Source organism: Thunnus albacares, chromosome 6, assembly GCF_914725855.1.
Source record: "Thunnus albacares chromosome 6, fThuAlb1.1, whole genome shotgun sequence".
NCBI classification, from domain to species: domain Eukaryota; kingdom Metazoa; phylum Chordata; class Actinopteri; order Scombriformes; family Scombridae; genus Thunnus; species Thunnus albacares.
In genome coordinates this window covers 22891062-22903127 of record NC_058111.1, presented here as the reverse complement: position 1 = coordinate 22903127, position 12066 = coordinate 22891062, and the positions used below count along the sequence as shown (strand labels likewise).

The 12066-nt window shown below is 38.2% G+C and overlaps 1 protein-coding gene across 1 annotated transcript; it reads right to left on the bottom strand.

The window, feature by feature from the left end:
* Positions 1-1117: 1117 nt before the first annotated feature.
* On the bottom strand, positions 1118-11611 carry LOC122984621 (acetylcholinesterase-like). The gene is made up of 10 exons (XM_044355188.1): positions 11511-11611; positions 10191-10499; positions 7758-7992; positions 6775-6907; positions 6495-6646; positions 5156-5342; positions 4582-4892; positions 2633-2842; positions 2387-2544; positions 1118-1788 (listed from the first exon to the last, which is right to left on the bottom strand). Exons 2-10 carry the CDS (start codon positions 10489-10491, stop codon positions 1685-1687), a joined length of 1791 nt encoding a protein of 596 aa, XP_044211123.1. The 5' UTR covers positions 10492-10499; positions 11511-11611; the 3' UTR covers positions 1118-1684.
* Positions 11612-12066: the final 455 nt, after the last annotated feature.

Genomic DNA, 12066 nt, shown 5'->3' with positions numbered 1-12066 from the left:
AGTATTTCCACTGAGGTCAGATTTTCTTTTGGATTTTCCCATTGTTGACTTTCTAGAATCAGATTTTTACTGAGTTTTACATATAAAATAAATATTGAAATACTTTTTTGTCCATAAAAACCAAAGTCTGACACAGAAGTAGAGTAAAATAAGTGATTATGTGTGAGCATATGTGTGTGTGTGTGTGTGTGTGTGTGTGTGTGTGTGTGTGTGTGTGTGTGTGTGTGTGTGTGTGTGTATGTACAGACGGGTGACAAATTTAAGGGTAAAACCGGTACAAGCCTGAATAATTGACCCCTACAGTGAGGGGATCTGGTGGCTGTGTTATGCTTTCGAGGGCATTTTGCTGGCATGGCTTGGGTCCACTTGTCCCCTTAGAGGGAAGGATCACTGCAAATGAATACAAAGTTGTTCTGAGTGATCACTTTTATCCTATGATGAAACATTTCTATCCTGATGGGAATGGTCTCCTCCAGGATGACAATGCCCCAATTCACAGGGCATGAGGGGTCACTGAATGGTTTGATGAGTATGAAAATGATGTGAATCATATGCTAAGGCCTTCGCAGTCACCAAATTTCAACCCAATTGAACGCCTATGGGAGATTTTGGACTAATATGTTAGACAGTGCTCTCCACCACCATCATCAAAACACCAAATGAGGGAATATCTTTTTGAAGACTGGTGTTCATCCCTCCAGTAGAGTTCAGAGACTTGTAGAATCAATGCCAAGGCTGAGGAACATCATTCTTCAACCAGCAAAATGCCCCTGACAGCATAACAGAGCCGCCAGATCCCCTCACTGTAGATGTCAAACATTCAGACCTGTACCAGTTTTTCCTTTAATTTGTCACCCGTCTGTATGTTTGTCCATCAAACAAACATAAAACCAATCAACATAATACATAAAAATAACTTCCTAATAATTTAATGGACTACTTCACTATTTAGCAACCTCACATTAACACCTTTAATGATCAATAAAAATAAGAATAAGCTAATGAGGAAGCGCTTCTTGGATTTGTACATGTTGATGATGTGATACAAAAAGGGTGCATTTGATGCAAGAGCAGGCAATCAATGTCCACAAAAAAAGTGAATGAACTCCCCAAAAAGTTAAGGCACACTTTTTTATTTTAATGGCTACATGATAAAAACAAGAGTAGAAATCAAAAAATGTAATAATGCTCCCCACTGATTCTGCTTGTCCGCAAGGAAATAATGTGTTTTCTGCAAGTTAAAAATTATTTTATGAAAGTCAAATTCTGACATGCCTGTTAGTCAAATGTGTTACACAGTATTCACTAACCAATTTCAGAAGTGCACCTAGAAAGTGAAAGAAAGACATAAACAAATGAAAAAATGTTAGTTAAAAACTAACTAGTTATTAGAAGTGACAATAGCCAATATTTGGTTGTTGTGTATTGTACAGTAACACTACCTGCAAATAAAAATCACATAGTATTGCTTGCTCCAAAACTACAGCTCTGATTTGAGCACCCCATAAAATTGTCCCTGCTGGGACACATAAAGCTGTCATGACATGTGGACAGCTGCCTGAAGCTGAATTAAGCATTCATTGTTAATGCTGGTTATTGTAGGTTATTGTTTCTGCCCACGTTTTTTTTATGTAAACTGTTGCTTATGGCTGTATTGAAGAAGTTTTATGGAAGACAGGTCTCTTCACCCTACAAGGTAGGTTAACGTAATAACCAGTAAAATGATAAAGAACATGTAGTTACAGCGGAGTATCATCCCATTTGCAGTAACACAAGTCAGCAGATCATCTGTGGATGAAGACAGAGACAAAGAGACATATTTTGTAATCTTTCACAGAGGTATTGCTATTTTTGTGTATACAGTATATGCATGTATATGTATACATGTTTGCATGGTGAGTTGCATTAGAGCAAATCTAGTGGACTTAAAGATATAGTACATGATGTGACTTGAATAACAGAGAAAGAGTTTGTCTGGATGAAGGAGACAAAATGATGCCACAAACAGTACACTTTGCATGATACCAAAAATAATGTAAAGACGTGCAAAGGTGCAAATGTGCAGATGTTTGTGTGTATGTTTGTGTGTGAATAATGAGTTCAGTGGATAGGTGTATGAGTATTATTCACCATGTGTGTGACCAGTGTTCAGTAAAATGATGAATGACCCTCTTCTCCTTCCACTCAGATCTCCAGAACTGTGGTGAAGTGGAGGGGAAGCAAGCCAGGATACAAATCTCCTCTACAGGCTAAACATGGCAAAATGCCTCCCTGGCAGAGCCTGATGCAAAACCACCTACTACAAATAACTATATAGAGTTGTGTGTGTGTGTGTGTGTGTGTGTGTGTGTGTGTGTGTGTGTGTGTGTGTTTGCTTGTGTCTAACCTGATACTTTCTGTATCTTTGGTATTAATTTGTTCCAAAGGTGACACTCTCTAGCCCTCATCATCATCTTTTCTTCCGGATGGTTGTAGTTCAGAGTGACATACTCCTGATATTCAGCGGTGAACGAATGCCACAAAGCTCCATCAAGTCCTGGATTCCTGACAAACAGAAAAGCCAATCAAGACAATCCAATAGTGCAATGAGGGTCTATACACAGTTTAAGTGATTGATTATGATTATGATTACCCTGTCCGTGCAAAGTTGGCCCAGTGTTTCATAAACTTCTTGGTCATGTTCACTTCATTCTTCGTGTATCCCAGGGATACATTCAGAGGCATTCCAAAGACAAATTCTATCTCATAGGCGTGCATCACGCCCATCCATGCTGGCCAAGGATTGGTGGAGGACCGGTGGTCAAATAAATAAAGGAAAGTCTTGCCACCCCGTTCTGAGTACCTGGAAAAGAGATGAACAGTATTGAGCTATATGTGCACTGTACTAGGTCAGGTTAATAAGAGAAAATAGAACACAAACATATGGAACAACACAGGAAATGAAAATTGACCATTTGTCCTATTCATTTAGGATGACATGTTTGTTGGTGACCCAAAATGGTGGGACAACAAAAAAACAAACAAAAAAAACAATACCACCTTATTTGTGGTATAGGGGACTACTGCATTGATGCATTACAGCACAATGATAGATTATTTTGTAAAGTGGACACTGAATTTCTACTATTTACCTGGAACTCATCATGCCAAACAATAGCTTGATAACTTTCTTGAGTTTTAACATTTAGTCTCATGATATTATATACCACTGTGTAGGGTTCTGGTATCTGATAAGCCCTGAAACTCATGGATCTATCAATCAAACTGGACTTCCTGCATCATATTTTACAGTCTCAAAGATACCTATGTATGAGGAGTGTGCTGTTCCTACTTCATCACCCAACTAGATGCTCAAGTAAAAGAGAAACATGAAAAAAAAACAACTCTGCAAAACCAAGCTGACTAACTGGAGGAACTCACTGGTACCTAACACAGGGATAATCTTGTTACCCATTGGACGTGATGACAGCTCCCCAATGGTGAAGCCAAAACATCTTGATCACCCCCTGGTGGCTGGCTGCAGTATAGGTCATAAGTCCCACCCCCACCATGTTAGCGGATGAGACATAAGCCAAATTAAAGAACCAAAATGCACGTCAAATATATTTTTCCCAAAGATGCTTTCTTTCATTTTATGCAGTTCTTATCATGCTGATATTTGTGCAAGTGCTCATTTTTCTTTTCACTTTTTAAGTTTGTTTTTAATTAGTTATTTGACAATATAAAAAGGGGGTATGACATCATAATTGACAGCTGTGACAGCCGCTCTCAAACATCCGTCAGGCAGTGGGGGTTCTGAGGCTGAGGGGTCACCCTAAAATACAGTGAGGTTTTCTCTATGGAACCAGGCTAAGCCAAGACACACTCACGATACAAAATGGCTATCACTGATTGTAGTATTTTTTGTTGTTCTTGTTGTTATACGAGACACTTTTTAGTTTGTCCTTGTAGATATATCTTCCCCATTTTTCATTGCATTTCCTGAGTGAAACAGCACCACTCTGGCTTATAAGGGCTTTTACATGTCAGCCACCATGTGTGGTCATACATGGTATTGCAACAATGCAGAAAACTATTGAAAGAAAGACAGGTGACATTGACATTCTTTGATTAAAAAATTGTGCCAAAAATCACATGCAGTTCACAACTGTGAACAGATTGTTTGGGACCACTTTGAAAATGAGATGATACATCTCAAGGGGTTTATCCTGATATAATAAATTTGCATCACTATGCAAGAAAGGACATTGGACTTAAATAATGTGAGTCAGATACACTATCTATTTGCCTGACTGTCTGTGTCTATGCTCTGGTTTTCTCTCCTTATTGTTAGGCTAAATTGTTCTCTGTGGCTGTGTGTATTTGACTCCATAGCAAGAATGCAGCCAAGAGGTCATATTATGTAATATACAGTAGATTGCCTGGACACTTAAAATGAGTGCCTAGTTTCAGAGTTAATTTCACTGGCCCCTCCAAAAGAGGAGCTGGCCCTAGCCTGACCCTTGTGGCTTAAATGAACTAGAACCTTCACTGATGACCATGAGTCAAACCACATCATTAAAACTCAGAATTACTCTTTACCTGTGAGCGAACTCAAGCACAGGACAAACGAACAGTTGATCTCCAACCAGACTGCCCAGCATGTCACGGTTTTTCATTTTGCTGTTCTCATCTGTCCAATCTGTGTACTGGAAAATCGTTGCTTCTCTTGCGACATCACTGGCATCCGCCATTGTAATGGCCACCCCTTGCAGATATTCATTTCTGCTGATGAGACTCTGACCAGTGATGTTAAATCCAGGAATTCCATAAAGAAGGAAGAAGGTCCCTTCATCCTTGTTTAAGCCAAACAGCACATCTTTCTTTGGGAGTTTACCCGTACTCAGCAACACCTGCAGGGAAATGGCAAACAAGACTTTTTCAATTTGAGGATTTGAATAAAACTGCCTCTATGTGTTTTTGCATTCAAAACACCAAAACCGTACTCAATGTAAATTCACTGATTGGGTGATTGACATTTGATACATCAGCCAATCGAGGTAAGATGTAGTAGTATTAAAACTTATGTATAAAACACACAAAACACGCCCATCCTCCCACCCCCCAGTACACTCACACACACCCTCAAGTACATTCACAGAACACACACACCCACTTCAGGTTTATCTGGTAGGAAGTCCCCATCAACATGAGGAACAAAGGGGGTGGCTAAGAATGTAGGCTGCTTGAGAACATCATATTGCTTAGATGTGATTTTTCCAGCATCAGCCTTCTGCAGACAAGCCTCCACATGGTTTGGATGAGACTTGGGACATTCCAGTAGTGTTGCCAGCATCATGGACCTGGATGTTGACATAGAGAGGGAGCAAGCCAATCAATCAGTGAAAGAGGAAGGGAGAACAATGATGGAGACTGATTAAAAAATGGGACAAACAAAGGAGAGAGGAAGAAGGGACTGACAACAGAAAGAAAAGGAAAGAATAAAATAACTCAGAATTGCTTTTTAAAGGGGACCTATTATGCTTTTCCTTATTTTCAGTCATATATATAATGTTACAATGTCAGATGTTGTGTTAAAAGTGGCCAGTGTGTCAAATAATGAGGTAATGTATGTAGAAGTAATCCCTGTGAGCAAAAAGCTCAGGCTTCAGACTGCTGTGAACGCTCATTTCCCAGCAGTTTTTTCTACTTTCAGCCTGGGCCAACATCGATTCGTGACAGATTTCTTTATATAGTCATCTGCTCCATGCACAGCGCGCAAGTTCACTGCTCTGCTCCACTAACATTATGGTATTTTTCTATTGTTTTGGGGGTAGTCACGCCAAGCCATGACTCCATTACACAGCACAGCGAAGTCAAATAAGTTATTTACCTGTTGGAGGTATGTTGGTCGTCTGCAACTCTTCATCAAACATCATCATCACTGCGATTGTTTCTGCTTGTACTATTTCTTCTTGAATTATTTCCAACTGATCCGCTGAACAAATATCTCCAAATATGTCCATATCTTGGAATTTTGATCAGTTTTTTAGGGCTGCTAACAAAGCTCTGCTAATTCATTGAGTTACACGTTTCATGTTATTTAGTCATTTAAAAGCTTTTCATTTAAATCAGTAAAGCAGAAAATGTTGGGTTTGCATTGGCGACAACTTAACACAACTCTCATATGTGCTGCCCCTCGGCAGCTTCCAGAAAGCTGGCCAATCAGAATAGAGTGGGTTCATCAGTAAGGGGGCCTTAAAGAGACAGGAGTTACAATAGCCTGTTGAGAGACAGGGGCTGAACTAAGGGGCTGCATAAAGGGACAGTAGTTTTTTGAACTCTGATTCAAGCAAAGCTACTCTAGTGGAATCCCAGAACAAAAATATGGGGCTGGAAATGAGCATAATAGGTCCCCTTTAAAAAATACATACACTAAAACTAAATCAAAACATTGTACCGATATTTAGTCTATTAATATGGTGAAGACACAAGAATACACATATACACACTACCTGTCCCAGGCAACAGTCTGGCTGATTGTGGCCCAGGGTGCATTAGGAGAGCCACTCTGCATGATAGCCCTTTGAAAAAGATCATGACTGCCTGGGGAGAGCAGGTGGAAGCCTACAGATGCTGACCCTGCACTCTCCCCAAACAGAGTCACCTGTAAACAACAGCAAATCAATAGCCAACAGCTTGTTATATTCTTTGTTTAAAAAATATTATAAAATCTTATTATCTAATCTTAGACAGAAACGGCATAACTAAGAAGAGAAGACAAAAACCTCTTACCTTTGAAGCATCGCCTCCAAAAGCAGCAATATTACTGGCTACCCATTGGAGAGCCAAGCGCTGGTCCAGCAGTCCTGCATTGCCCCTAATGTTCTTGTTATCAGGAAGAGACAGGAAACCAAAAGCTCCAACTCTGTCATAGATGAGACAAGAATGAGGAAGACTCATGAATTCCACATTCACTTACTCTCGTAGATACCACAGTAATCACACTGATAAAGTACTTTCCTGTTTACAAATGCCTATGCTCCACATTTTACACCCATGTCTCATGCTACTTCCATTGCAGGCATGGAGCCAGTGTCATACTGTCACAGTATAAAAAATCAGAAAACTTGCTCATAGATTTACCTGTTGCTTATTGTCAATGAGTTAACAGTTACATAATTATATTCTGCCATTATAATTTTTTTTTTTAATTTCTGTTAATGAATACTTCAACAATGACAAAAATGCTCAATTTCCCATTTCAAGATATTTTTCATGCTTTTATGACCTCTCTTCCCATTCTTATATACCAAATTATTTTGTTTTAGAAGAATTCTTTTAGAAGAATATTATAACAACATATTCACATCATCTTGTTAACCAAATTCTCTCGTTCTTACACAAAATCAAGGTATCTTGTTAAAACAAGGAACATTTCTCATTTTAACAACATACAGACTTATATATTAACAGAAAAAACATTTCCCATTACAGCATGATTTTTGAGGCTCGCTGTTATGACAATTTCACGAAAAGGTTTAATGAGATATGTTGTATACATATGGATATGTATATAGATATGTTGTATGAGAATGTTTAGTGACATTAAGTGATATGTTGTTACAAAAAAGTTCCTTATAAAAACAGAATAATTTGGTATCTAGTGTTCTAATAATGAGAAACTTTTTAAAAAGATATCAAAACAATATATCATTATAAGAGAAAGTGAGCAGATTTTTTAATGGTAGCAGCAACACACCGCTGTAAATTCTTACCTGTAATTCATTGATACCACAACAACCCCTTCGGATTTACTCAGAAAGCGGCCATCATAAATATCCAGAGAGGATGTTCCTTGAATGAACCCGCCTCCATAGATCCAGACAAGGACAGGAGCCAATGGTGAGGGCTGAGGATGGGTTTTGTTGAGACGTGGGGACCAGATGTTTAGATATAGACAGTCCTCACTCAGAGGAGTGTTTGGGTTCCACATCTCCGTGCCCGGAAATCCTAATAAGAAAGATCATATACATCAGTGTTAAAAGAGACTGATTGGGACTCCTTTATTCTAGCGATTGATACTCTAATTTCTATTCCTTCAGATCTTTCGCAGTACACATGATTATTATCAGTCATTAATTAATGTTCAACTTCATTTATATGACCCTTTATCACAGGCAAGAATTTTAAAACAGATATCAGCTGTATTTCAATTAACAGCCATTTATTACAAACTGCTTTCAAACATTTACAGAAGCACTAAAAATATAAATAAATCCCTGCTTTGTTTTCCTCTTAATGAGCACTGCTTTGTCCAAATCAGTAATAGTAGTCTGACATCAATGCCTTATGTGCAGATCTATTTCTGCTGTCATATCTATATTTGGTGTATGTTTTGGGAATTTACTCTGTGCACATGCCTGGCACCGGTTGTATCTGGCTTCCAAACAAACCCTAACAGGTGCCTGTGTCTATAAATAACAAGGTATCCATGACCGAGCCCCACTCCATCTCTAGGTTGGAGGGTAGGCCTGTATCAGTCAGTTTGTGTATGTGTGTGCTTATGAATGTGTATGAGTAGACATAGTTTTGTTTACTAAGCTGATAAAGAATAACTCAAATGTTTTTATCATTCATTTCTGAGAATTATTACTGTATATAGTAATACAGTAATAAAGTGTGCGTACAGTAGGCCATATTTTAGAGGAAGAGCAACGAGCAGTGCAAGCAGCACTCTGACTGTTTGGTATTTTCAAGATCTTGAAACTCATTTTGTGCGTCTGTGCGGTATTTTGGTGACCAGCACAAGAGCACACAATGCACAGGTGGGAGGAAAGGTGCAAACAGCTAGGGGGTTCATTCAAATGAAGCAATGCAAAGCAAATTGTTGTATTTTAGTTGAAATTTGGTCCTAGAAATTGCACTGAAAACAGTCTCAAAGCCATATCTGTCTGAATACAAGAGCAAACTAAATACTTGCTATTAACATGTTTGAAATATAAATAAGTTATTTCAATTAAACACTCGTGAACCAAGAGACCGACAACTTTTGCACTTGTCATTGCACTTGCACAGTTAAATAGGGCCCATGGTGTTATTTAACTACAGTACCAATAATAACCATCCTCAGTGACACGCCTTCCTTAAGTTAGGACAGTGGTCAAATAAGGTCATCTTTCATTCAGATATATACTTTGGACTCTTTTGGTGCCAGATTCTAAGCCTAAACCAGATTCAACTCCATCTCAGTCTGTGTTATAAAAGTGAGATAAAAAGTTTCAAAGGTGAAGACATTTAAGGAGGGAGGGCCTAGTGAGGAGACAATGAACTGCATTATGGAAAGTGTAGGATCCAGAGTTTTCAGAGCTTGACTTATTCTAGGGACTAAAAGTCAGGATAATTTTGCTTTCGCTGAATTGATTTTGATCATCCTTATTCTTATTTTTTTTAAGTGCTAAACCACTGGAATACCCCTTTAACATCCAAAAAGTGTACATATTGTGTTCATGTCAAGGTCAAGGATGATTTATATTGTCTCCTGAAAGATAAATCTGAATTGAAGAGGGTGCTACATAAAACCATACATGTCACAAAAGATAGTAAATAAAAAACACACTTGCAAACAAACTGTTTGCTGTACTTGCATGACTATAAACAAGCACACAACATTCTATAGTTATGTCACTGTCCCCCTACAATTTTGTCTTTCCTCCACTATAATAGTAGCCTGTTAGTAAATTTAACTGAATAAGGGATGAATGAATGTCTGTAACCATTGTACTAACACAATGGCACCCTGTAACTCTTACCAGAATCCATTAGCTTATACTGAGAGTTAAACACATGAGAAAAGTCATATAAAATCCTAATGGCCTACTCAACTGTTGACTGCTCAAACTACTGGCATTTTTTCACCACTCAAATGGTGCACATGTTACTATCATGCCCACCACGCCCTGGAAGCACTATCATTAAAAGCTTTGCTATTCATTGGTTTCCAAGAAATGACAATAAAAGTCAAAAATTTAACCTGCCAGCGAATGTTATTCAATATCCATTATCCAATATCCATAAAGAGTAGGTAATGAGTAAGGTGAAGTCAGAACAAAGGGCCAGACAGTTATCCTCCTCTGAAGGCATCCTCGTAAAAAACACTACATGTACACAGAATACATTGTGTTTGTCTGTGTGTAAACATTGTGTCTTACCTGGAAAGGTGGTATCTAGCAACTGGTAGCAGGAATTTGAGAATTTTGTGGCATCCTTCACCCCCTCCCATTTCTCTGCTGGCTCTGGAGCTCTGAATCTCAGCTTCCCTATAGGTGGTTTTCCATAAGGAATTCCAAGAAAGGCTCTAACGTCACCACCCAGCACTGAAAGCAACTTCCCTTGTACTTTGCCATGTCTGGTATTGATTACAAGGTCATCTTGTATAGCAAGTGATACAGTCAGGAAATGAAGCAACAGAAGAAGAAGGGCAAAGTATGTATGGGGAGAGATTCTTGCCATGGAAAATCCTGGGGAGAGAAAAAACATAAAATACACAAACACCTTAATTTAATTTATTTTTTATACTATTGTTTTTTTTTTCAGTTTTCTTAAAATATATATATATCAATATCTTCATAACACTGATATGAACAAATTTATTTTGATATAGATTTTTTTATTCTATTTTTGAAGTCAGTGAAGTGTGCTGTCTAAAAAGGAGAAAATGTATTCGGAATTTATGTCTGCAATCTTAATCGGTTTCTTTGTGTAGAGTTTATGGAGTTTGGGTTCAAGGATCAAGGAGCAGGGAGTAAATCAATTATTTTCACTTTGAGCATTGTGTACGCTTACATACTGTATAATCAGACTCCCTCTAGACTAACACTCAAGGCTGTTGTGGAAAATGCCACCATGCATCTGTCACTGATTAAAAAGTAAACAATACTTACTTTGATATTATTGAGTAATAATAACAATAATGTGAAGAAGAAGACGAAGTAGGCTACAAATAATGTAACAAAGTAGTAAACAGATTAAATGATTTGGGGACGTATGGCAGTAAAAATCCATAACTTCTCAGACATTTGTACTACATTCAAACATTTCCATTTATGGCATGCAATAAACCAGCTTTCAGGAGCATTGCAAGCCACACATTTGTCAAAGTGTGGATCCACATTTTTTTTCTTCGCCGGTACAATATAATACAATAGTATATGCGTGAGTGAGAGTTATCATTCCCCCAGCAAGTGTGTCACTTTAGAAACGTGCTATTATACCAAGCGCCTCTATATTTTGAAACACGAAGACCGTCAGCGGATGACTTCCCAGACGCAGCTGACTCGTGAAGCCGCTTCTCTTTCAAGAGGTGCAGAGTAAACAGAGAAAAAAAGCCGCACGCAGCTGGATTTATAAAGGAGACGCGCGCGTTGGTGAGAGACGCGCTAAAACATAGGTTAATTCAAACGACTTAAAAACAGGCATTTTCTGAAAGTTAATCTACCAATACCAATCTACAAAACCCCTTAGTGTCTTACCTTGTCAGTTAGCAGTTTGTGTCTGTCTGTGTGAGGTGAGTGGGGACACAGCATTGTTGAGATGAAGAAGGCGTGGACTGACAATCCATGTGTCCAGCGTCTGCTGGGCTGGCCCTGTCCGCCCCCCATATTAATATTATTATTATTAGCAGTAATATTAGTATTAGTATTAGTAGTATTGTCATTATTGATATTAATATTATTATTATTATTATTAATAATAATAATAATAATAACAAAGTCAAATAATATAAGAAATAGCATTTATCAAATAGTAAAACGAAATTTCAGTCATTTTATGTCAGCACCTTACCCTGACATCATCACTCATCTACATTATATACTCAACATCCATTGGAGAACACTGTAGACGTACTGTAGGTCACATGTCAGATGTATGAATCATCGAGGATTCACTGGCTCTCTCAGGTCAAATCAGCAGGAAACAGATGACTAGCACTGAATCAGAGTCAGTCATTCTCATTAAATTCTGGTCAACATTTCAGCAACAATAAAAAATATCATGAACATGATGCTATGTTGAAAACAGGCATTC

Excerpts from the sequence above, each read along its gene's own strand:
- LOC122984621 (XM_044355188.1), bottom strand. The coding sequence starts at position 10,491 with ATGGCAAGAATCTCTCCCCATACATACTTTGCCCTTCTTCTTCTGTTG. Across the intron at positions 5,343-6,494 it reads CAGACTGTTGCCTGGGACAG|GTCCATGATGCTGGCAACAC; the intron begins GTAGTGTGTATA and ends GTCAACATCCAG. Across the intron at positions 2,545-2,632 it reads GCCAACTTTGCACGGACAGG|GAATCCAGGACTTGATGGAG; the intron begins GTAATCATAATC and ends TCTGTTTGTCAG.